This window comes from Gracilinanus agilis, chromosome 3 (genome assembly GCF_016433145.1).
Source record: "Gracilinanus agilis isolate LMUSP501 chromosome 3, AgileGrace, whole genome shotgun sequence".
Lineage (NCBI taxonomy): Eukaryota > Metazoa > Chordata > Mammalia > Didelphimorphia > Didelphidae > Gracilinanus > Gracilinanus agilis.
In genome coordinates, this window is record NC_058132.1 from 486,759,875 (window position 1) to 486,787,071 (window position 27,197).

The following is a 27,197-nucleotide window of genomic DNA, read 5'->3' on the forward strand; positions in this document are numbered from 1 at the left end:
CCCTCCCTCCCTCTCTCTCTCTCTCTCTCTCTCTCTCTCTCTCTCTCTCTCTCTCTCTCTCTCTCGTTTAATATTCACAGAAGACAGATTTTTAGTTAACCAAAAATTGCAGGAAGAATGATTTGTGTTTCTCTTTGAGGAATTCAAAGCAATTTCTGAAGAACCCAAAAGGTTTTGTGGGGCTTAAAATAGCCCAGAGATGCTGCGAAAGGAATTTTCTCCCAAAGTCAAAGTTAAGCAGAGGGTGATTCTATGTCTGCTTAGAAGAAGCAGATGAAAACTCTGCTAATGACTGATTAGCTAAGATGAGGCAAGAAAGAGCAGTCAAAATTGTCAAACCAGCCCCTGAATCAGGACTCAAATGACTACAAAAAGACTATCAACATTTGCAAAAACTAAGTGACATTACTTTTCAAATTTATATTAAAACGTTGTTTTAAAAAGTTATAGTGACCTAAATATGCTGAGAATTAATAATTAACAAATGTTTTGACTAATTTTTCCACATTAGAGAATGCCAGTGCTGCAACTTTACCTACTACACATTGTAGATGTAGGGATGCTTCAACCTCTTCCCCAGACCAGATCTACCCTCATTTTTGTAAAGCAAAGACCATATCTCATGCTATCATATAAACAAGAGGAAATGCCTTTGAAGACATGAACGGAGGAGAACTATAAAAGAAGGTTTGGACTCCAGAAGCCAAGCATCACCTCCAATAACTGGTCCCCACGAGGGTTCTCCTTCTTGCTCGCTTCCTGGATTTCCATAGCCTGCTTGATGTAGGTATTCCCAGCTTCGATCTCATTTTCCAATAACAACATATCTTCGAAAGAAATAGACAAGTTTGCCTCTTCTAAGGCCTTTTGGATAGCCTCTTTATCTTCCAAATATTGAACTGGCTCCTGTAGTTTAAGCCTAAATGGAAAAATAACGTAAGAAATACACGAAGGAGATGAGTCAGTGCCTAGCTCACACACAGGCCCTTAATAAATGATTAATTGGATGCTCTTGGTAAAATTCCCCATAATAAAAAACAACAAACTACCAAAGTACTTAACACATGCTAGCTGGCAGTTATAATCACGCATCAATTGACATTTATCTACTCAGGACTCTTTAGAGTTTATAGAAGGAATGTTGATAAACCAATTATCCTCCCCAACAAAGCTAAAGCACACATTTGGCCCATGCCCTTTTCTGAAGGCGCAAAATTAAAAAGAACAGAGCAAGGGGTTCTGGGAACCTTCCTACCCTCAAGCCTCAAGGTGACAGGGAGAAAAATTCAGTAGCTTCATTACAAAAAAGACCAGGCTCTTTTCTGATTTATTACAAGCAGTCACATTCTTTTCCTCTGGCAGCCCATATGTTCCATCTGTTCTATGTATTTTCATGTTGGGGCCCACAAAGAACAGAAAGAAAACTTTTCAAAAGAAAGCCAAGTCTGTGCAACTGCTTGTCCAGCTAGTGTGCTTAATAGTGAGAGATTTCTTTTGCCTCCCTTCCATTTTCCAGCTTCAATTTGTGCTGTCTCTCCTCATTAGTATATAAGCTCCTTGAGAGCAGAGACTATCATGCCTGATTTATCTCTACCCCCAGTCCTTGGCATTTTATAAGTGCTTAACAAAAAAAAAATGTCTCTGTTTCTCCTCTCACTCTGTCTCTGTCTCTCTGTTTCTGTCTCTTTCTCTGTCTCTCCTCTGTCTCTGTCTCACTAGTTTTTTGTTATTTCAGAAAGACAGAAGTTAAAGTATATTATGTGGGTATCTGTGCATTCATGAGAGTGGAGGTAAGGAAGGGAAATGAAGAATGGCCAGGGAAAGAACTAGAGAGAAGAGAAAGAGAAAGGGGAGGTCAGAGAAAGAAAGAGAAGGATGAAGAAAGTGATGGAGATATTTTTTTATCTCTGCAGTGATATCTAAAACAATATTTCAAATTGACCTAAGCAACACTGTGGAAATTCAAGTACTGTTGTGAGGAGAGGAAGAATATATTACAATTTACATTCTAGAAAATTCCCATCTCTTAATGTAAATTGGCTTTGTGACTCTGGACTGATCCAGAGCCATATCAGCGCTGCCATTTTAACAGACATCCTCCCGATAGCTATTGCTCTCTGTCAGAATAAAGAAGTAAAATGCTACCTGAAAATATGGTTTCTTTTGTAAAGGATGTGTCAGAGGTGAAGTAAAGAAGGCTTGAGGAAGATGGAAAAGGAACTTCCTTTATCATTTACCATTCTCCTCTATTTCAGAAGGCCCATGATGTGGAACATCTGTGTCTTAAGCTAGATTAAGTTGAGGATTAGTACTTTATATCCTCTTTGCCCCATGTAATCTCTTATGCCTGAATTTATATACCTTTCAAAAAAAGCAGAATTCATTATCTAATAATTAAGAATCAACTTAGAACTGAATGAGTTCTTTTTTTAAAAACCCTTACTTTCTTTATTAGAACCAATATTGTGCATTGGTTACGAGGCAGAAGAGTCTAGGCAGCAGGGGTTAAGTGATGTGCCCAGGGTCACACAGTTAGGAAGTGTCTGTGGACAGATTTGAACCCAGGACCTTCTGTCTCTGGGCCTGACTCTCAATCCACTAGGCCACCTAGCTGCCCCCTGAATGGGTTCTTTTTTTTTTTTTTTAAATCCTTATCTTCCATCTTGGAGTCAATACTGTGTATTGGCTCCAAGGCAGAAGAGTGGTAAGGGTAGGCAATGGGGGTCAAGTGACTTGCCCAGGGTCACACAGTTGGGAAGTGTCTGAGGCCGGATTTGAACCTAGGACCTCCCGTCTCTAGGCCTGGCTCTCAATCCACTGAGCTACCCAGCTGCCCCCTCCTGAATGGGTTCTTAATGAACACAAATTCACAGTTAACTGTCACCCTTTTATAATTTATTTATTGCCAGCTGAATAAGCAAAGCTATGGGCCAAACAGTCTAATAATGCCACAGAATGCTTTTTTGGTTATAGCCTTAGGAAGTGATTAGGTGATATAACAACTTACTTCTTTCTTTCTTTTGCAGAAAATGCTTTCCAAATGAGAAGATTTAAGCGCCTGTTTTCAAAAACAAAACCAGCAACAATTTATTCAGTCTTGCATTGTAGTTAACGTGTAAGGTGATGATCACAGGGCTACAGATATGCATGACCTACAATGGCAAAACCGTCAAACACACCCTTTCAGGGAGGGCTCAAGACTGGGAGCACCATGGTTGAGCAGCCTTGGTCACTGAAGTGTGAAATTACCTGTGATAAGAGTATCTTCCATCCAGGAGGAGGATTTGGGCAAAGTCATGAATGGATTTGTGGAAATTGTTTTGGAATTCTCGACAAAGTTGAGGGAGAGTTCCACACCAAACTCAATTATGTAAAGTCCTTTTTTCAGTTTTGTCTGACCCTGTGACACCATTTTGGGGTTTTTGGCAAAGATACTGGAGTGGTTTGCCATTTCTTTCTCCAGCCCATTTTACAGAAGAGGAAACTGAGGCAAACAGAGTAAATTACTTGCCCGGGGTCATACAACTAGGAAGGGTCTGATCTCTTTAAGAAAAAAGCTTTTAGTCACATGTGGATAAGAAAATGTTTGAAAACACTTATTTCAAAACTTCAATGATCTGATTTCATCAGTGTGTCGACTACTGGCTCTAGTCAGAGGACTTCAGTTTGAATCTCATGTCTGATATTTACTACTTATGTGATATTGGGCAAGTCATTTAATTTCCTTGAGTCTTGGGTTCTTATATTTTTGACAAAGAGGTTGAACCAGATGGATGTCTGCTATTGATCTTACACTACCTTTTCCCCAAGGACACAGACCACAGTTCTTCTACATACACTAAGTAGTCTTTGGGTACCAAAAACTTCAGTGTTCTGGAGCCTGTCTTTGTCCCTTATTCCCTGTCTCACCTTGGCTCAGTTACTTCATCTTCCCAAACCTCAGTTTTCAAACCTCCAAAATGAAGAGTTTGAACTGGGTGCCCTGTAACATCCCTTCTGGTTCTCAATCTATGATCCTATGAAGTTAGTAATGAGTCCTCAGAACTTCCATAGGGTCTTCCATATGGGTCTTCAGAAAACAGAGATAAGATGAGCCTGTCTGTCATCGGACTCATATTCTAAGGCTTTCCTACTTGGTAGGACATGACAAGGCTTGCATTCTGCCAATGAAACTTTCCCAGAGTCACGGAAACTCCATACCATGAAGAGATAAGAGAAGAGGACCTCCATGGAGAATGAGGTTTGATGTGTTTTCTTTCTCCCCAAGAAAAGAGAAACTCTACAGTTTTCTTTCTACTTGGTCTATAAAGACAAAAAAAAGGGTAGCTGTAGTGGAGACAGAACTAAATCATTGACTCATACAATGTTAGTGTTGTCCAGAAGGTTAGAGATTTTCTAGCTCCATTTCTTTTTTTTTTTACTCTAAGAAAAATGAGGCAGAGAGACAAGAAGCGATTACCTCATGCTAAAGTCTAGTTAGTAAAAGGGCTGAAGGGAAAAACTCCCACTCCAGTATTAGGCTACAAAGGATGCTCTCTCTAAGACCATCATTTTAATAGATGTTATATATTTAGAAGAAAGAGAATAACTCATTAAGAGCTAGTTCCTCCTCTCCTTGGAGAAAAAGTTATACTTGGTTGGTGATAACCTTGGACTCTCTGAACTCTTCTTAATTCTTCTTACTCCAAAAGCCAATTAGTACAGATTAAAAAATCAACTTACCTTTAGTCTTGGAACCAATACTGTGTATTAGTCCCAAGGCAGAAGAGAGGTGAGGACTAGGCAAAAGGGGTGAAGTGACTTATCTAGGATCACACAACTTGGAAGTGTCTGGGTCCAGATTTGAATTCAAGACCTCCCTCTCTCTATCCACTGAGTCACCCAATTGCCTCCTCTATGTATTTATAAAAGCCATCCCCCATGCCTAGAATATACTCTCTCTTTATCTCAAAGATTCCTTGAACAAGTCCATCATTGTATGTATTAGAATTCATGTAAGACTTTGATCCACAGAAATTCCCATAAGTTTCTTCTTTTGTTAGAACAAACATCTTCAGAATATTAAAAAAAAGCATGCAGAAGTCTTTTAACTTGCTCTATTTTTCCACCCTCAGCGTGATCAGATTAGTCCTTTAGGAATATCTTCCCAAGAACACATTTTCCTGGCACCTTATTTTTTGGCAGCTAGGCAGCACAGCGGATAGAGAGCCAGCTCTGAAGTCAGGAAGACTGAAGCCATTCACCATGCCTGGACTGCTACAAAGACTCATCTCTATGAGTTCAAATCCAGCCTCAGCTATTTACTAGATTTGTGACCCTAGGCTAGTCCCTGGTTAACCCCGCTTGCCTCGGTTTCCTCACCTGCAAAATAAATGAGAGAAGGAAATGGCAAATCACTCCAATATCTTTGCCAAGAAAACCCTAAATGGTGATGAGTCAGACATGACTTCGTGACAAGCAACAACAATAACCTTATTTTCTTAGTTTTCCTCTTCCCTGCAAGAATATGTACAGCTATGTTATATAATGGGAAGAGCACTGGTTTTGCATCCATGGAAAGTGGGTTTTGGACCTGCGTCTTATTAATTAGGGTGCAGCTATGGAAGTGTCAAAGGAACACCAGCCAAGGAGTCAAAAATTTGAATTTTGAATGTAGGCTACACCTGTTAGTAAATCTGTGATTCTGATAAAGTAACTTCAGCTCTGTTTCCTCATCTGTAAATTGAGAAGATTCATTGCTTTAGAGCTAGAAAGCTGGATAAGTAATTTAACCTTTGTCTCATTTTTGTTTTTTATTTTTGTCTTTTTTTTTCTCTAAGGATGGCTTTGTTGACAGGGAGATTTTTAAAGGCACAAAATGTAAGAAGGGATGCTCTTCCCCTTAAATGGGACAGAGATCATGAGGTAACCCTTAGAAGAGGCAGGGACAGGATATCATGTGGGGACCACCCCTTTCCAGATACAGTTTCTTCCCAGGAGGATGAAGAGGGGCAAGAGAGAGGGCAACAGAATGGGGGAAAGAAATCCTCTAATCTAAGCCCTTTTAGTTTACTGATTGGTAAACTGGAACTCAACTAGCTTAGATAACTTGTTCTTGGCCATAATGATAGCAGATTCAAACTTCAAACTCAGGGTCCCTGAATATAAATCAGGCACTATTTCTATTATTACTGTTGTTCGGTCATTTTTCAGGCATGCGATTCTTCACGATCTCATTTGAGATTTTCTCAGCAAAGATAATGGAATGGTTGCCCATTTCCTTCTATTTTTTTCCAGAAGTAAAATGGAAGCAAACAGGGTTAAGACACTTGCCCAAAGTCACACTGCTAATAAGTGTCTGAAGCCAAATTTGAACTCAGGCCTTCCTGACTCTAAGGTCTCATACTCTTTCCATGTGCCACCTAGCTATCATATTTTCTCTATTCCACAGTCAAAACACCTCTGAGGTCACTTCCAGCTCTAACATTCTATGAGGCTGATCATAAAAACATAGGCAAGTGATTTAGCTGTGCCTCACTTTCTCCATCTGTAAAATGATGGAGCTGAACTGAGTGACCCATGAGGCATTCTCAAATTTCATGATTCTGCAATATTGCCACTATCAGCTATTTTTGCTTCTAATTTTATTTAAAAACGGCATTTGAACAAGGACTTCCCACCAACATTAATGGTACAACTTCCTCTAATCTTCAGACCTACTTATGCCAAAAATTACCCTCTTTTCAGATTCAGTAAAACAAATTTGTCAGCTGATCATCTTTCAGAATACTGAACTACCTACCATTCCTGTAAATTCAATTACCAAGAGCATAGATTTGCAAACACAGCATTAGAAATAAATTTGTTGGTTTTTTTAATTGAGAACTTTTATGCTTTAACAATAAATCTTATTTTTATCAATTCAATTATGTAAGTATACATTTTAAATATATTAGATGTATATTATATAAGTATATAAGAAATACAAATAAGAATCTATATTTCTTACCCAGATTTAAAGATGGCCCAAGAATTAACCCTACCCTGACAATATCCATAAAGGTTCTGACTAAACCCACAGAGTAAAGTAGTTCATTTAATTCAGTTCAGCAAACATTTATTGAATTACTTTAGTGTGCACAGTTCTGTGTTAGGCACTAGGAAAGAGATAAAATTTAAATGAGACAAAATCCTTTCCCTTGAGAGTATTTCAAGTGAAAGATGTCTTGTAGAAATTATCCAAATAAATGTCTTAATTTTCTATTATCCTTTGAATATACAGGCACTGAAATGTCTGAAGTGATCCTTCTCTTGGAATTCCCTTAACACAGTATCTCTCTTGTTTCCTGTTCATATCTTATTTTCTATTACAATTATTCAAGTTTAAGTCTTTTCTCTTCTACTAGGATATGGAATCTATGACAGCAAGTATCATGTCTTAAGAATTCTCTGTCCCCACAGTGCCTTGCAAATAGTAGGTGCATAAAGAATATAGGTATTTGATGAATGGACTAATCAGTTTATAATGTATCTTTGATTAATGTTAAGGGTCTTTAGACAGTCCTATCTTAATTATGGCCATGATTAAAAACAATAAAAGTATAAAAATACAAATATTAGTAGCAATGGCAGCTAGATGGCACAGTGGATGGAGCACTGGGTCTAGAGTCAGAAAGACCTGAGTTCACATCTGGTCTCAGATACTTATTAACTGAATGACTCTGGACAAGTCATTTAATCCTGTTTGCCTCAGTTTCTTCATCTGTAAAATAAGCTGGAGAAAGAAATGGCAGAATATTCCAGTGTCTTTGTCAAGAAAATGGGACTCCAAAAGGGATCACAAAGAATTGGCATAACTAAATAACAACTGAACAACAAAGTAGCAATAGCTTGAAGGTTAGAACAAACAATGTTTGAGGAGTCAGGATTTGCTTTTGTCTGTTTTTTTCAAGAACTAACCAAAAACATTATCCTGGAATAAGACGTGTATTTAAAAATGTGGTTTTTATATTTTACACATTCTTTAAAAACAGAAGGAAAAATCCATACTTAGCAATTAAAAATAAAAACTTTCCCCAAAAGAAATAGAGAATTTTCCATTAGAATGAATGGGAGATTTATTTATTTTTATTTTATTTTATTTTTTTAAAAACTCTTGCCTTCCATCTTAGAATCAATACTATGTATTGGTTTTAAGGCAGAAGAGCAATAAGGGCTAGACCAGTGATGAGCAAACTTTTTAAAGAGGGAGCCAAGGGAAAGGAAATGCTCATCTGTCAGTCTGTTTCTAAGGCAACTCTTTCGAAGTTTCATTGTATTCGTCAGATTAGGAATAATTTCCTGCTGCGGCATAGAACATTTCAAAGGGCTGCATTTGGCCCGCGGGCCGTAGTTTGCCCATCACTGGGCTAGGCAATGGGGGTTAAGTGACTTGCCCAGGGTCACACAGCTAGGAAGTGTCTGAGTCAGATTTGAACCCAGGACTTCCCATCTCTGTGCCTGGCTCTCAGTCCACTGAGCCACCTAGTTGCCTGCCTGCTGGGGGATTTATTTCTTAACATCAACAATAATTTGGATGTTGTTCTATACTAGAATTATATGATGTAGGCTTTATTCTAAATTCTATTATTTATTTGTAACCTTGGGTTCATCGCATAAACTCTGAACTCTGTATCTTTGTATCTCAGTTTTATGAGAATTTATTATGGTAAATCTCCAAACACAAACACGTTGCATATTATCTCCACAAACAGTTGTCCTCATCTTCAGTACAAACCTTCAAAGTAACTTTGCAAATATTGGTGGTAACCAACTTTTTTTTACCATACTAAATAATGCACAAAACCCTATAAATAAATACAAAAAATATAATGGACTTGAAATAATTCATAAACAAGCAGCACAATTCTTTTTTCCTATCCGATGATTCCTACTTTCTACTAAGGTTTTAACATCCTCTAGATTCAGGATCTCCCCACAATTTGGACCCTCTCCTGAAGGGAACTGAATGTGAGGCTGAATTTGGAGAAATTAGATTGTGCACTGGGCTTGGAATAAAGAAGACTCAATTTCACGAGTTCAAATCTCATCCCAGATACTAGCTATGCGGCCCTGGGTAAGTCACTCAACCTTGTTTTCCTCAGTTTCCTCATATGTCATACAAGCTGGAGAAGGAAATGGCAAACCATTCCAATATCTGCCAAGAAAACCCCAAATGGGGTCACAAAGAGTTGAATAGGCCTGAAAACTGAACAAAAACAACATGGATACTTGGGAAGTTTGTAGCACTCCTTCTCTAAGGCATAAAACTAAAAGTACCAGGAAGATCCATAATGCATAGTTCTTAGATATTCCCATAAACACTTTTGGGAGGCAGAGGAAAATTCATATTTCTCCTAGTTGAATGAGTCTGGAGTTTGCATTCGCCACCAACACTCTGAGATACAAAGTGTTCTAGACTCATGTCTGTATTAGTGCTTATAAGAGTTTATCCCCCAAGTCTCCCCAAACAGTTAAGAAAGAAAGAGGGAAAATATATAAGATAAATGAAAGAAATGCAAGCTTCTCTGCCCCAAAATGAGGAAGTAGTTTGGTGAGACCTTAAGTTGTATTAGCATAGTACAAATCTTGAGGGGCTTTCTCCTGAGCTATCCTAAACTCATTCAATACTGAGTCCAATATTCCCGTAAAGCTGAAAAATTCAACCAGACGAACTGTTCTAGCTCATTGGGAATTGCCTTGATTAAAATATTTCCTGTGTGATTCCTACATATCAGCTTTCTGACCTTGAACAACCCACTTAAATTCTTTTTAACTCAAAGTCACAGAATCTTAGGGTTGGCCAAGGGGCCACTTTCATTTTATGGAAGAGGAAATTGTGGACCAGTTACCTGTCAAAAGTCACCCAGTTGACTGGAACTGACTCTCAAAGTAAAAGCTTTTTCCACTCTAGTATACTGCCTTCCACCTCGGTCTCTCTTCAAAAGTGGTGATAATAATATAACAAAATATGCTTGCCTCTTTTCAGAGCTAGCAGAAGACTTAATTATATACTGCTTTTTAAGTTGCTAGTCTAACACATATTTGCATTACTGTTTCATGCTTCATCCTTATTTTCTTATTGGATCACAAATTCTTTGTGGACACATACCTCTTTTGTAGTTTAGTCCAGTAGAACCTAGCTTGGGGCTAGGTATAATACAAGTGTTCAATATGTTATAGTATAGTACTTTTAACTTTTCAAAACGAAACTAGATCTTAATTTCATCTTGTTCTCAGAAAAATCCTCAGAAGACAAGAGGAATAGATGAAGAATCTGAGGCTCAGTCAGATTAACTGACTCAAGTAAGGTCAAAGAGCTTTTTAGCAACAGAGCCATGAGAACTTTGAAGATGATTCTTTAGCCTTCTAGGCTGAAAAAGGTCTAGTTTAGGGAGGTTTTCCATCTTTGAACTTAGAGGCATCAAATTTCCAGTTAAGTACTAGAATTTTAGTGGTAGAAAAAAAAACCCTGGAAGATTGATTGGGGAATGAATGGACAAATATGTTTTAGTACATGAGTGTAATGGAATATTATTACATCACAGTATACTATGTCATGTTTCACAATTTACCCCAGACAACTTGTTAGTTGTCACGTCACGCTTCATGTAATATCCTCCTCCCCCACCTCAATGCCCATAACTCTCCACATTTTCTTCTGTAAACCATTATAAAATCAGTATTATTATTTCTATTGGAAAGAAAGTCTCAACTCTTCTGTTGATCCCATGTCTTTCCTACAACTTTTTAAACTAAAATATTCTTTCTTGGTCATCACTAAAGAGTTATCACTATCAGAATGACTGATCTTTTCCAACCATTATGGAAGGCAATTTGGAATTATGCCCAAAGGGCTTAAAAAGACTGCCTGCCCTTTGATCCAGGCATACCACTGCTGGATTTGTACCCCAAGGAGATAATAAGAAAAAAGACTCATACAAAAGTATTTATAGCTGCACAATTTGTGTTGGCAAAAAAATTGGAAAATGAGGGGATGCCCTTCAATTGAGGAATGGCTGAACAAACTGTGGTATCTGTTGGTGATGGAATACTATTGTGCTGAAAGGAATAATGAACTGGAGGAGTTCCATGTAAACTGGAACAATCTCCAGGAATTGATGCAAAGTGAAAGAAACAGGACCAGTAGAACATTGTACGCAGAGATGGATACATTATGACACAATCTAAAATAATGAACTTCTCTACTAATAGCAATGCAATGATCCAGAACAATTCTGAGGGACTTATGAGAAAGAATGCTATCCACATCCAGAGAAAGAGCCGTGGGAGTAGAAACACAGAAGAAAAACATTTGCTTGATAGCATGGTTCAATGGGGATGTGATTGGGGATGTTGACTTTAAATGATCACACTATTACAAATATTAATAATATGAAAATAGGTTTTGAACAATGATACTTATAAAACCCAGCGGAATTACTCATCGGCTACAGGAGGGGGAAGGGAGGAGGGGGAATCATGTAACCATGGAAAAATATTCAAAATTAATTAAATTTAAGGAGAAAAAAAGTCAAACAAGATGACCAGGTTAAAAAAAAGAATGATCAATATTTGAGGTCATGGATTGTCTATTTTTGTATTTGTACCCCCAGAGCTTAGCATAATACTTGGTGAATAATAATAACTTAATATATAATGTATTATAATATTTATTATTATATGATTTATTTATGTATGTTACATATTTTTATTTACTTATTATATATAATATATATGTCAACCTTTGCCTTTCATCTTAGAATCAATACTTTGAATTGGCTCCAAGGCAGAACAATAAGGGCTAGGCAATGTGGGTTAAGTGACTTGCCCTGGGTCACAAAGCTAGGAAGTGTCTGAGACCAGATTCAAAAGCAAGACCCTCCCATCTCCAGATCTGGCTCTCTATTCACTGAGCCACCATACGAAATTATAAGAATATTATGAGGAATTCAGAGTAATGCAAGAAGACATATGAACTAATATAAGATTTAATAAACAGAATCAGAGGAAGTCTATCCACAAGGACCAAAAAATATATACATGAAAATAACTGGTAATTTTATTGTTGTTATAAGGGAGAATTTGGTGACAAGAGAAACATATAGGGAAATAGTCTTGTGAAGACAGAAAGCATCAAAGAAACTTTAAAAATCATAATAATGAATTATTAGTGGAAAATAAATACCAAGTGAGTCTCGACACTAGAAATGAGTGGTGTACCAGCCAATTAAGATTAATCTTCCTGACCGAGTAGCGACACTGACCTATTTCAAGAGGGAAAAGCCTGCAATTACATTTAACTTAATTGTCACCTCAATCACCTTTCTGCCAGAGACTTTTAAAAGAATATATTTGAGTATACATGCCCTTGATATATTGTCATCATTGCCCCGTATGTTATTGATCACTTAATTTTAGGTAAATGAGTGATGAAATCAATTCTGCTCACTGAAAAATAAATTCCCATGAGCTCATAGAAATATCAAACAAAGAATCTTTGCATACCTCGAAAAGGGAAGTAAGATGTTTTTGGTGGGGGTCAGGGTATGGATCCAAATCTCCCTGTTAGAGTGGATTACATGAAGGAATATACTATTTTACCTAGAAAATCTGATTCCTCGGCCCCACAGAATGGGCAGCAGAAACCCTTACCTCTTGAAGGATTTCACAGCTTGTTCCACATTCTGGATATAGGTCTTGAAATTGACAGAAAGGGGGTTAATTAATATCATTTGCTTTGAGCCATTGCCCACATGTTTCAATGTAAGAACCTACAATTAAAAAAAAAAAAGAAACATTACTTGGATAATGAAGATGTATAACTTTCCAGCACAATGACTTGCAAATATAGGTATTTAATAAATGTTCAATTAATGGAAAAGTAGGAGAAATTTGTCATTGGAGCCCAAGGATCTTCACTGTGTGTGTTTCCTGCCTCCTACCTACTGACAACCACCAGAACCCTTCTAGAGTTCATTGTTGTCTGAAAAGAGGCATTTTTCTAAAAAAACAAAACAAAAAAACTATTCAGATCAAAGTGGTGCAGTGGATAGAACTCTGGGCTTGGAATCAGGAAAACTCATCTTTATGAGTTTGAATTTAATTCGTTAATTTAAAATATAAAAAGAAATCAGTAATTCTGGGGAGATGAAGGGTTGAGAAGTTGCAAGAGGAGAAGTAGTGTCTTACACTTATATAGTTTTTTTTTTAATTTATAACATGCTTTGGATCTCATTTAATCTTCAGAGGTTGCTTATCCTACAGACAATACCATACAAATATTATCACTCTCATTTTAAAGATGAAGAAAATTATATTCAAGGAAAATAAGTAAATCACTCAATATGCTTCCACAGCTAGTAACAAAAAGAGACAATATTTTAACCCAGGTCTCTCTTTTCTAAGATTCTTTCTACTATAATATTTTGCCTCTTACAGATAGCTAATTCTTCAGGAACAATAGTAAATATTTATCACCACTCCAAACCAAGAAGAAAACTATTAGAAATTCTCATAAGAAAATTATTTCCAAGAAGAATTTCACTTAAGGAAATGAAGAGGTTTGGTAGAATGAAAAGAAAGGACGAAAATGTCAGAAAATCGTAATCAAATACTAACAGAAAAACTGACAAAACTAGAATTTTCTCAAGGAATGACAAACAACAAATATATACACTGAATAAATTAAAAGGGAAAGGGAATGAGTAAAAATATTAGATTAAAAAACTGAGCATAACCAAGAAATCTCAAGATTCATGGATGAATCTCCACCACTTAAACATATTTCTTAAAAAATTAAATACACTTAGTGAATGGCTATTTTATTAAAGTACTAAATGTATAATGGAAACCATGTAGGGGGCAAATGAAAAATGTCCCCAGGAAATGACCCAGCTGAAATGAATTGGAATCTATGTAAATGAAAAAGATGGGTCTAGAAAACAGAATAAAGAAACAAAATTATACAATTATTGGGCTTCCCAAAAACTGCACAGAAGAAATATATCTATTACTTCTGTAAGTCATACAAAAAATTTCCCAGAAATATTGGGGCAAAAGAGACCGATTACAGACTGATGATTTCACAGGGTGTCAATAGGAATGAACCCCAGATTCAACTCATATTAAAATCATTGTCAAGCTTCAAGACAATAATTTTACAAACAGCTAAGAAGAAAAAGCATCACGATGAAAAACAATTTGAATTGCTTAAGATTCTCCTGATAGCTAGCAAATTTTTGCTAAAGTAATATGCCTGGATTCAGTGAACTTCAAAGAAGTTTTTGAGTGTGATAATAGAAAGGAGATTTTAAAATGGTACTGAAGAGTGAGATCTCTTTTCACTGATAATGGCCTAGACTTGCCCGGCCTATTGAGATCTCTTTTGGTCTTAATTTTCACTTAACAGGCTGAAAAAGGCATAAGTTAAAAAGATAAGCTTTGAGATTTCAGCCAATATCCTGTACTTTTGAGGGGCATCAGGCCCTTCATAGCATCCTTGAAATTACACCATAGAAACTTTATCAGTATCTAAGGCCATTCATTCATTCACACATTCCTTGAACTCTCATTTATTAAGAGATTACCACTATTTTAAAAAATAAAAATAAAATGAATAATATGGAATTAGGCACCAAGTACTATGGAGATTAAAATTAAAATCCAATGAACTAAATATTATAATTTTATAAAGTTTTATTAATAATAAACTTAACAAAAAAACTAACTAAAAGGTATTAACCAACTCACTTCCAAGAACCAAAGAGGAAGAGGGAGGAGTTACAGCAAACTATATACAAAAGTGAGGACTCAAATGTGATCAAAGGGAAAAGCATTCTGGGTAAAACAGAAAGGAAGTTTGGATAATGTAGTTTTAGGGATTCAAGATATTTCTAGCTATACATTACTAACATTTGTATAACCCGGTGGAATTACTTATTGGCTCTGGGAGGGGAAAATCATGAATCACATAACATGGAAAAATATTTTTTTTAAAAATAAAAAATTAAGAGACTACCATATACAGGATACTACCCTAGGCACCAAAGATACAAAAAATAAAAAAAGCCTGCCCTCAGAGAGCTAAAAAATCTAGCAACTAATTGTTTCAAATGATTGTGGAGACTCAGACACACTATAGCAGGGGTCGGCAATCTTTTTGGCCATGAGAGCCATAAACGCCACATTTTTTAAAATGTAATTTTGTGAGAGCCGTACAGTGCTCACAGTGCGCGCTCCTATAACAGTGCCTGAAAAAAAATTGACTTTATGGCTCCTGCAGAAAGAGCCATATCTGGCCCTCAAAAGAGCCAGATATGGTTCGAGAGCCATACGTTGCCGACCCCTACACTATAGGGTAAGCAAGGACACTCTACTCTGTCAACAGCTGGAAGGAGTTGGCCAGAATCTCCTGCTGCTGCACTTTGTTATTGGATGGAGCAAAGCATCATAAATTTGAAATGCTATTCTTTGGGTTAAGGAATTGGTTCATATTTTTGTGGAAATGGCTGTGGGCACATATGCCAAGGAGGGAAGAATCAAAAGACCTTTGTCAGTTCTAAGTTGTAGTCTTTCCAAGAAATCAGTCTGTAATTGTGAGTGAGGGAGATCATAGAAAAGAAATGATGAGAAAAGATTAACTAAGACAGGTCCGGGAGTTCTCCTAAGGGCTACCAAAATGCTATGATAATTTATTTGGTCATTCATTATTCTCTGGTTGTTGCCTGATTACAAATTTAATTTGCTAATACAGAATTAACTCTCTAATGTCTATCAATTGATGTTGGCATTATCCTTCATCTTGGAAAGCCTCCCTACCCCTCAGGGATCTGGTGCAAATATGTACAGTTGATGAAAAAGATGAACTAGTTCTGAGAAACAGAAATTGGAGCAGGCTCCTATCTACATTCTCCAGTTCCATTATCCTCCTTTTCCAGGTATAGCAACCCATAGCATCACCAGGAATCAAAAACCTCCCATCTCCATGAACCAAGCTAGAGAGTAGATACAGATGTAATTCAGATTCTTTTATTGTTGTTCAGTCATTTTCAGTAATATCCAACTCTTTGCGACTCTACTTGAGGTTTTCTTGGCAAAGACACTGTAATGGTTTGCCATTTCCTTCTCCAACCCATTTCACACATGAAGAAACTAAGGGAAACAGGGTGAAGTGACTTGCCCAGGGTCACAGAGCTAATAAGTATCTGAAGCTAGATTTGAATTCAAGATGTATCTTCATGACTCTTGGCCCAGCATTCTATCCACTGTGCCACCTATCCAACTGTTCCTTTATAGTTGGGGAAGCTGAGACTTATAAAAGTTAAGTGACTTGTCTATGAACATACAGTTACTTTAAGATGTGTCAAAGATGAAATTCAAACCCAAGTCTTCTTAACTTGTAAGTCCAGCATCTCCCACCCCACTTCCAGACAATTGCCATAATCAATCACTCAAGCTCTCTTCTCCTCAGTTTACTCCAGATATCCAGGGTTGGATCTTGGATTGCCATATTAAACATGCTTGATTATCAGCCACAAAGCAACATAGAGATGCTCCTTAAGAAGACAGGAAATTTGTGGACACACTAACAGCTGTAGGCAGCTGCCTGCCCCAGTCACCTTCTCCCAACAGCTGTCTACCTTTTAACTTGGACGACACCCAAGTTAGTACTCTTAGAACCAGAGCATCCAGTACAGCTGAGGTTGAGCTAGAAAGCCCACAAACTTTCTAATGCACCCAGGAAATTTTTCACAGAGGCTTGGTGTGGGTAGGAGAAGCTGAACAAGCTGTTGGTGAGGTCAGTCATTCTCTTCTTCTTCAAGATCTACTACAGCTCCACAGAAGCTGATATACTCTAGAGCAGGGGTCAGCAACGAATGGCTCTCAGAAGAGCCAGATATGGCTCTTTCTGCAGGAACCATAAAGTCAATTTTCTCTTCTGAGAGCCAGATATGGCTCTTTCTGCAGGAACCATAAAGTCAATTTTTTTTCAGGCACTGTTATAGGAGCGCGCACTGTGAGCACTGGATGGCTCTCACGAAATTACATTTTAAAAAATGTGGCGTTTATGGCTCTCACAGCCAAAAAGGTTGCCGACCCCTGCTCTAGATAAACATGGGCTCCTATATTTAGAGCTGGTATAGAGGACAGCTAGGTGTCTCAGCAACTAGAGCACCAGCCTGAAGTCAAGAAGATTCATCTTCTTGCACACAAATCTGGCCTCAGATACTTGTGTGACACTTGTGTGACCCCTGTTGGCCTCAGTTTCCTCATCTGTTAAATGAACAGGAGAAGGAAATGGTAAACCACTCCACTATCTCTACCAAGAAAACTCCAATGGGGTCATGAAGAGTCAGCCATGATTGAAACAACTATGTAACAAAAATGGACCTTGGAAGTCATTGGGGGGAGGAGGGAGAAAGGAAGTCATTTAGCCTAACTTCAATTAAAAAAAAAATAAGCCCTTACCTTCTGTCTTAGAATCAACACTGTATATTGGTTCCAAGGCAGAAGAGTGGTAAGGGCAAGGCAGTAGGGATTAAGTGACTTGCCCAGGGTCACACTGTTAAGAAGTATCTCCAGGCAGATTTGAACCTCAGGACCTCCCATCTCTAAACCTGGCTTTCAATTCACTGAATCACCTAACTATGCCCCGACCTCAATTTAGTGATAAGCAAACTAAGGTCCAGAAACATCAGCTGCTTTTTATATGTAAATGTATTCTTGGTTTCTGTTCCAATGGATCTTGTTGCTAAGATCACATAGGAGGAATAGAGTAAAGTTCAAACCAGTTCACTAACTTGTAACCATGACTTTCCAAAGCAACATGGTACCTCTTTAACTTCGCTACCAGGGCCATAGCATTTTATCTTTGGACTACTTTTTTAAATTCTCTTTTGAAAAAAACTCTGCTTTCAGACTACTTCTCTGGCAAGAAAGTTTCGGTTCCCCTCATGCTCCCTGCGTGATCTGTAAAATGAGAGGAAGAGGGAAAAAGTTTCAGAGCAAACAATCACATTGTGGCCTGCCATGACAATTTGAATAGAAGCAATTCCATTTGGATTGATCCAATTTGAATACTGCTGTAGGTTGGTGATTGGAATAGGGCATCCTAAATCCCAAATCAGAGTCTTTGGCTAGGAAATAAGACCCCAGCAGCACAGAAAAGGCTGTGGGTAATAGACCCATTGGTGATGATGACTTGCCAAGAAATCAGCCTGTAATCCAAAAGGAAGGGGACCCCAAGTGAGATGATCAGAGAAAATAATAAACTAGAAGGATTTACCCCCCCCAAAAAAAAAAACAGATAAGCATCCAAGAGAAAAAGAAACTTAATAGACCTGGATGAGCTTCTGAGACACCTATAAACAACCAAGAGCCTTTTTATGGTTCACTGAAAACTCTGTTTTTCTAGTCCACTCCATTTCCATCATTCTCTCTTTACTCACACTAATAAGCATCTGCTGGTGCTGACACTGAACACTCTTCAGAGAAGTGTCAAAATGCCATGCTCAAAGTATGCAGTTAGTTCATCTCAAGGCGTATTTCACATACTGGCTTTTAGATCAAAGACCATGGGAGGCTCAGCAAACAAGGCGAAGCAAAGACAGAGTAATAGATCCATGCAATCAAGTTTTCTTGAATCAAATAGATTTAGACCTAGAAGGGGCCTTAGTGGTCAACAAATCCATCACTTTTATTTTACAGATGAAGAATCTGGACCCCAAGAAAGTTAAATGACTAGCACAGAGTGACAGAGCTGGTAAATTTCTGTGATAGGATTCAAATCTGGGTCTCCAAGTCCAGGCAAAAAGTGTTCTACCCATGGTATAGGTGTCACTGGGCAACATTAGAGCCACTCTGCTGCTTCCTAGAATGCAAAACCACAGTGTATCACAACTGGAAAAGCCCCAAGATCATAGAGCAGCATTGGTGAAGGGCTGGCACTGGGGGAGCTGCTCTATTTCCCCTCTTCCCAGTGCCCAAGGACTTTTGCATGCCCCACCCCTCTGTCCAGTCACCCAAAGTGAACACTTTCTCCCTCCACTCTTGGGTAACGCGGGGAGCTTGAAGTTGCAGTTTGGGCACAGAAACTTGAAAACTTTTGCCAACACTGTCATAGACTGTCAGAGCTGAAAAGGATCTGAGACCAAAGACTATTATAGCTAGAAGAAACCTTAGACCCTAGAATATCAGGGCTGGGAGGAACTTTAGGACACAAGTGGTCAAAATTGGTGTGGTCCTTCATACTCGAAATGGACCAAAATGGCATCACTATGTTAGGCTTGATGTACAAGTGTGTCTTTGTGACTAATCAGACAAGCTTGGGAGACTCTAACTTAAGTCAGGCATTTGGGCATTGAATATTTGGGCATTGAACATTGAAGATGTCTCCAAATTTGTGTTATCTCATGTTTCTTTTGAGTGACTGCACTTGTTTTGCCATCAAACACAGAGCTTTCTTTGATGCAGGTACATCCTATTGGATGGTCCTGTGCATTCAATGTCCCCTATGTCTCACCAGCATTCTTCAGAGACACCTGGAGAGTATCCTTATATTACTTCTGATCTCTGTGTGAGCCCCTTGCCTTCCATGAGGTCTCTGTAAAGCAGTCTTTTGGCAAACATACATTTAGCATTTGAACAACATGGCCAGCCCATGGGAGTTGGGCTCTCTGCAATAGAGTTTGAATGCTTGGCAGTTCAAAGAAGGTCTCCAGTGTCCAGTACCTTATATTTCCAGGTGATCTTCAGATCCTAAGATAATTCAAATGCAAGTGATTCAATTCCATGGCATGGCACTGTCATACTGTCCAGGTTTCACAACAATGACAATGGTTTCACAACGGTTCTATTAGCTTTCAGTTTGGTAGGCGGCCTAATAGCTCTTCCTCTCACACTTTCCTTTGAAATTTCCCAAACAACACGCTAGCTCTGGCAAAGGGTTTGGTAACTTCACCATCTATGTGTACATCTCCAGAAAGTATGTCACCAAGGTAAGTGAACTTATCCACAGTAATCAAAATTTCTCTATTTGCTGTGCACAATCATCTGAGAACAAAAAATGTTTTATCAGCTCTCCCTCTGTTTTAGTCTTAGACGTTAGAACTTGGAAGGACATTAGAACATGGAATGTTGAAGCATAAAATGACTTTAAAACATCCTACACTAGAGCTGGAAGGGACCTGGGAGACCATTTCAGTCAATCCACTTTTTCTGAAAAGGCTACAAGTGATACAGCCAGTGGTGAGTGGTAGGACCATAACCCTTTCCCTACCAGATCCTCCAGATAATGCTGATCCCTTCCTTTCCCTTCTCTTCATTTTTCTTTTATTCATTTATAGAACAAACATTTGCTAGGCACTACAAGGTACTACTGAGTACTACCTTTGTTTTCAAAGAAGATCAGTGATATTATAGGATAATCTTGACTTGCACATGATTTGGATTTAAGTGAGGCAGAATTACACAAAATTGTAAGTCTTCTAAATCTAGTGGCAAGACAAAACTCAGGATGACTGGGGATAACCCAGTCCTTGGAATCTTGATCCACAGCTCTCACTTCAGCCACCTTCCTAGCCCTTGGAATATTTTTTTCTCATTTTCACATTCCTAAGAGGTAGAGGGACAGTCTTCTCATGCTTGGGATATAGATGGTCCCCTAATTAACTGATGGGTTTAAGACCTATTGGTTTTTTGACAGGGTGCATGAGGTGTTCAGGTAGGACTAGCACTTCTTGTGTGAGAACTTTGCTGAGCCATTTTCAAGGCTGATCATCTACCTTTGATGTCCAATTCTCATCTGTGACTCTAAGAAGCTGTAGCATGCACAGCAACCATATCCTGGTAAAACTGCCTAGAAAGACAGGCTAAATCAGGTTGAGGGTAACTATAATGTATTACTAAGTACTTCATTAAGAAACAAGAGATAAATAAGACATGGTTACTGGCAGCCCTTAAAGAGATTACAATCTAGTAGGGGAGATATCTGAAGTTCCTGGGATATTTAGGGAATATGGGGAAAGATTAGGAAACTAAGAAACTGAGAAAGATTAACTGAGAGATCAAAGCAATTCAAGTAATATAGGAACAAGAATTCTCAATTCCGGTCTCTTCCAGTTTTCCTTTATTACTTAAATGTAGATGACTCGTAAATCTTTATCTCCAAATTATCTGTCTCTTGACTTCCAGACTGAGATAACTAATTCCCTTACTGGATCTGCAAATGGTTATCCCCCTGATGTTTCCAACTCAACCATTATCTCTTCTCCTTAACTTGGTTCCTTTTCTCCAATTTCCCTATATGTCAGAGACATAAATATTCTACTCACCCATGCCTGGAATCATGGATTTTTCTTTGATTCCTCTCTCTCCCTTGTCATCCATCCAGGTAGTTACCAAATATTATGAATTCCATTTCTGCAGTCTCCTCTGAGTTGGTCCTTTTCTTTATATTCTCATGGTCCTAGTTTAGGTCCTCATTATTTCTCACCTAATATGATGCAATAACTTCCTAGCAGTAGCCTTGAAAAATAACTATATACTCTTTTTAAAAACCCTTACTTTCTGTCTTAGAATTAATACTAAGTATCAATTCTAAGGCTGAAGGATTGTAAGGGCTAGGCAATAAGGGTTAAGTGACTTGCCCAGGGTCACACAGCTAGGAAGTGTCTGAGGCCAGATTTGAACCCAAGATCTCCCATCTTTAAGTCTGGTCCTTAATCCATTGAGCCACCTCACTGTCCCCTATACACTTTCTCCTTTTTTTTTTTAAATTAAGTTTAATTAATTAGAAATATTTTTCCATGGTTACATAATTCATGTTCTTTGCCTCCTCTCCTCCCCCACCCTCCACTGGGTTTTACATGTAATACACTCTCTGAAGACTTTCAGTGAAGAATTTTTAGATTGTAAGATCCTGCAGGGCAGAGACTGTCTTTTGCTTCTTTTTGTATCCTCAGATCTTAGCATAGTGCCAGGCACATAACAGGCACTTAAATGTTAATTGATTGATTGTCTCATATGAAATTATAAAATGCTTGTAGATAAGCAAAAGTATCATTAAATGGTTCTGAAATTTGTTCTGATAAGATTTTCTGACGTAACTATTTTTATCTACTTAAATGTGCTATTTACATAATTTCATACTATTTTCATATCTTTTTGTCATATCAACAAGATGTTGGTCATTATTTCATTGGATATAAATAAAGCTAAATCAGGAGGGGGCAGCTGGGTAGCTCAGTGGATTGAGAGCCAGGCCTAGAGACGGGAGGTCCTAGGTTCAAATCCGGCCTCAGACACTTCCCAGCTGTGTGACCCTGGGCAAGTCACTTGACCCCCATTGCTTACCCTTACCACTCTTCCACCTATAAATCAATACACAGAAGTTAAAGGTTTAAAAAAAAAAAAAAGCTAAATCAGGAGGCTCTCTTGAACTATGTCCAACACTATTCAACAAACAATTATCAAGAATCAAGGAAATGATTGGGGGTTTTGACTTTAAATGATCACTCTATTGCAAATATCAATAATATGGAAGTGGGTTTTGAACAATGATACATGTATAACCCAGTGGAATTGCTCGTCAGCTCAGAAAGGAGAGAGGAAAGAAGGGAGAGAAAGAATATGAATCATGTAACCATGGAAAAATATTCTAAATTAATTAATTCATTTTAAAAAATAATCAAGGGAATTGGGGGCATGAGCCCCCAGTGATGAGCATCAAGACAATGAGGTGGCTCAATGGATTGAGAGCCAAGCCTAGACAGGGGATGTCCTGGGTTCAAATCTGACCTCAGACACTTCCCAGCTGTGTAACCCTGGGCAAGGCATTTGACCCCCATTGCCTACCCTTACCACTCTTCTGCCTTGGAATCAATGCACAGTATTGATTCTAATATGGAAGGTAAGGGTTAAAAAAAAAAAAGAATCAAGGGAATCAGAATCACAGCATGTCCTAAATATAATCCAGATCCCTCTTTTCCCCTTATTCAGTTATAGACCTACTTTACTGCCTAATTATTATATGTGCGAAAAATAGACATACTCATAGGCCAGATTTATGGGTTGTCTAACCAACTTCATATCAGATGAGAGGCATTGTATATTCATTCAATTTTTCCTGTACAGTTAGGTCAAATTCTTTTGAATGATTATAGCACTACAGTGTTCTGGGGCATGATGCAATCAGCACACTGTCATCCATATCAATAGGGAATCCCTCTTCTATTTAGACTCTACCCAAATAAAGTATTTGACAGCAAAAATAGTTTGATTTTAGTCCTACTATTTGCCACAGTGCTTAGCATACAATAGACATTTAATAAGTGCTTGTGCTTGGCTCTACCCTGATCATCCTCCTCCTAACAATGGGCAAACACCTCTGATTAAGCCTATTCTGTTGTTATGAATCTTAAAATGCTATGATCTATGAAGACCTAATGTTTCAGGTTATAGAAAATGCTATAAAGAGGTAAATGATAGGTATGAGTAGACTATGGTATATTAGCTATGTAAAATGACATCAGACAAATAGCATAAAAGATATTATTAAAGGAATATGTGATCAGGAAATGAAATTGACTGGCTATATGCTGTGTAAGAGATGATCAGGGCCAGTTAGGTGGCTCAGGGATTAGAGTCTGGAGTCTGGAGATTCTGAGTTCAAATCCGAATCTCAGACACTTCCTAGCTGTGTGATCCTGACTAAGTCAGTTAACCCCAATTGCCTAGCGCATACTGCTTTTCTGCCTTGGAACCAATACTTAATATTGTTTCTAAGACAGACAGTAAAGGCTTTTTTTTTAAAGAGAGAGAGAAAGAGGGGGAGAGAGAGAGAGAAAGAGAGAGAGAGAGAGAGAGAGAGAGAGAGAGAGCGAGAGAGAGAGAGAGCATGATAATCAGAGGATACAATACCTTACATATAGTAGGCACTTACAAATATTTATTGGAATGTGTTCTATTAATGTCAATTCAGTGTCAAGAAATTGAGGAAGGTTCCTACTAGCCTAAAAGACAAGTGTTCTCTCCTTTTATTATATGTTGACCCATAGGGATAGTCATATGCTTCAGGATGCATTTGTTACTACCACAGAGAACAAACAAAAAGTTTTTAACCAAAATATTTGAATCAAGACCCTATAGTTACAGTGCTAATTAACTGCCAGTATTGCTACAATAAGATAATATTTCTTTATTTTTTTAATTCTATAATTTTTTCACTAATGTGTCATGATTTTCTCCCAAATTATTTCAAGCTAATGAGATTTTGTTCTAGCATGAGAGTTGTAGCTTCTTTTCTCAAATAAGATAATATAAATGGTTCTTTTCAAACCTTAAAGCACTATATAAATGCTAGTTATTATCATTTTACCTAAAGAAAAGCATTCCTCTGAAAAGATGAGCAATTTGGAGCCGTTAATTATAGATTCATCTAATAACCAAGATATGTTTTATTCTAAATGTGGCTGGGTAATGAATTAATCTCTTTGAAAGAGCTCAGGTGAAATTGTCTGGTCACTTGGAAACTAAAAATGCCAGTTAGAATTCTGTAATGAAGAGTTGCTATGGCAACCTCTCTGCTTACTTATTTCATTTCCAAGGTGATAGATTTGATGAGAGTCCAGCCAAGACTGAAAACGCAACCAGGGTTGTGTGTACAGAGAGGAAAAAAAGAACCCATGCATAAGTCATGAATGAAACAATGAACTAGGAACAAAGCTAAACACAGCCTTTAAAGTCTACCTATCTAACCAGATGTGGAAGAGTAAAATCTATGAATAAAACCCATTCAAATTATCAGGCTCTGTCTCTAAGCCTTTCTAGCTCCATTCTGATTTCCATTATTTCCCTTTCTTAGACATATTAGCATCAACCACAAAGAACCTAAATATCTCAATTGGGACCAAAAGTAGATTATCATTCTCAGTTCACCATCCTTATCCTTCTTCTCTTGTTTTAAAACAGGGGCAAAGAAATAACAGAGACCAAAGTACTTGGAAAGGTAAAAGTGCTGTGTTAATTTAGGCTGTTGTTTTTATATCTCTACTTAAGTCCTATTCGGGTTCTTCACTGAGCAAAGGTAGCCCTGGGTTCTCAAGGACAAGGCCAAGTAAGCACAAGCTCTAGGGTGCTGCAAAGGCTTTGTGGATTTAGCAACTGATTCCATGGCCATCATCTGAGAACTGACCTAGCCAAGTCCTCAGAGGCTTACCATCAAAAAGGAGAATATCAAGAGATAAATTTGGGGGCCACAGAAACTCAAGAAGACTATTTACAAAGGCATGGGAGATTTGTAAGGTGTCTTGGTGAAGGAAGCACCATACTGACAAAATCACAGACTCCTTGAGAGTAACAATTGTTTCATTCTTTGTATGTATATCCTGTTACCAAGCACAGTACCTGATATGCAGCAAAGGCTTAATAAATGCTTTGTGATTAATCTAGAATGTACTTGAGCATTATTGCCATTATTATTCCTGTTAAAGGGACAGGGTAAAATTTCCATCTCTCTGTATCTATCTATCTTTCTCTCTCTCTTATCAATTACTTAGAGTATTGCCTTAGAGCTCTATGAACCTGGATACCATCATTCCATTCTTGCATACTCCTCAGGCTCTTGGGAAATGGTGGCCCATCAAAATAAACACAGAGTAAATCACTTTCATAAGAGCATAAGAGTCTTAAATATCTGCATGGTTTTCCCTTTACTGGGGCAGCATACTCACTGACATCATCCAGCAATTTGACCACAATCCATTCTCAAATGAAATTATGCATTTAGGTTAACCAGATTACCCTTACACCCTCAATTGTGAATTCTATTTCTAAGACTATTTTGCTGACACAAAACTTTCTGCTTCCTGAATTCTACTAAGATAAAATGTTGTGTTATTTCACACAGTTTTAATGCTTTCTTTTATATACTCTGACCTTCAAACCAAGATAGCTTCAGAAAACTCTTCTTTGGTAATAAGTTCTCAAAGCATTTCTCATAAGCATCCATCCAATTTGATTTCATTGACTTTGTTTAACCAAATTCAACACCTTGTCACTTTTTCCAAAGAATATACTTTGGTGTTACCTCGAGTGAGTTCCCCACAATATTCCTTATCCTTTACAATGGGCTATACTTTCCACATTTATGGAATGTGTGCTTCAAAGTGCCAGACTAGTCTAATCTTCTATACCCCCTGAACCATTGCATTCTTTCAAAAAGATGACCCTAAGGTAGAAAGATCTTTCTGGATCAAAGAAAGATAATAAATTATGCTGGTTGACATTATAGTGGTGTGTATCTCATCTTATTCTGCCTTAATAGATATGTGATCTCATTCTTATAGTACATCCTCTAGAATTTTATTCTAATTCTATGTTTTTAAACTGGTTGTTAGTAGCTCAAATTGATAAAACTCTCTAAAACTTATAAAATGTTTTGCTTACAACTATAATCTGACTTCTGGCCCCATCCTGTTCCTGGACTTATCTTAAATTTTAGAGACTGCTAAGAAGGGACCTCTTCTGGGTGAAACTATTCCCTTTCTTCTCGGTTAATCTAAGGTCTTATCTTGTTTCAAGTTCAAGAGCTCATTCACTCTTGTATATTCCTGGTGAGTTCTAATACATGGAATTTCTCCAATTTCTATTTCTTATTTTTCTTGGATAAAAAAGGTTTATTTATTATTCACTATTTGTGAGTGTCTTTTGTGTAACTAGCATTGGATAAGTATAAGCCATCCTTCCTCTTAAGAAGAAGCAGGAAAGTAATGTTTTTTTCTGAACTTTTCAAATCCTCAAACCAGATATTTCAAGGGAGGCATATGGATGTAATTCTAGCTTGAGAACCCTGTTAAAAGTCTGGAGTTGGGGGTTCCGGGTTAAGATGGCGGCAGAGTAAAAAGCAGCTCTTAACCTCTCCTGACCAAAACACACAAAACTCCTCAAGGGGACATAAAAACAAGTCCAGACGAACGGAGGAACCCCACAACAGGGTGCAGCGTGGAAGGTACGTGGAATCGGGACATTTCCATGCTATAAAGGGGTGAAACAGCTCTCACTAAATCGCGGACTGAGCAACCACCCCACCCGAACCCCCTCCACACATACCACCTATAGCGCCGAAGCCAGTTAAAAAGAAATAGAGCAAGTTTGGGGCACCCATCGAGCCATTGGCAGCT

The 27,197-nt window shown here is 37.9% G+C and overlaps 1 protein-coding gene across 1 annotated transcript in view; it reads right to left on the reverse strand.

Annotated features, from left to right (window-relative positions):
- Positions 1–27,197, reverse strand: part of VWA3B (von Willebrand factor A domain containing 3B) — a 253,855-nt gene that overhangs the window by 52,727 nt on the left and 173,931 nt on the right. The window contains exons 21-23 of the mRNA XM_044669294.1: positions 12,673–12,791; positions 3,008–3,058; positions 715–919 (exon numbers count right to left, since the gene is read on the reverse strand). Of these exons, the coding sequence (XP_044525229.1) occupies positions 715–919; positions 3,008–3,058; positions 12,673–12,791 (375 nt within the window). The remainder of the gene's footprint in view (positions 1–714; positions 920–3,007; positions 3,059–12,672; positions 12,792–27,197) is intronic.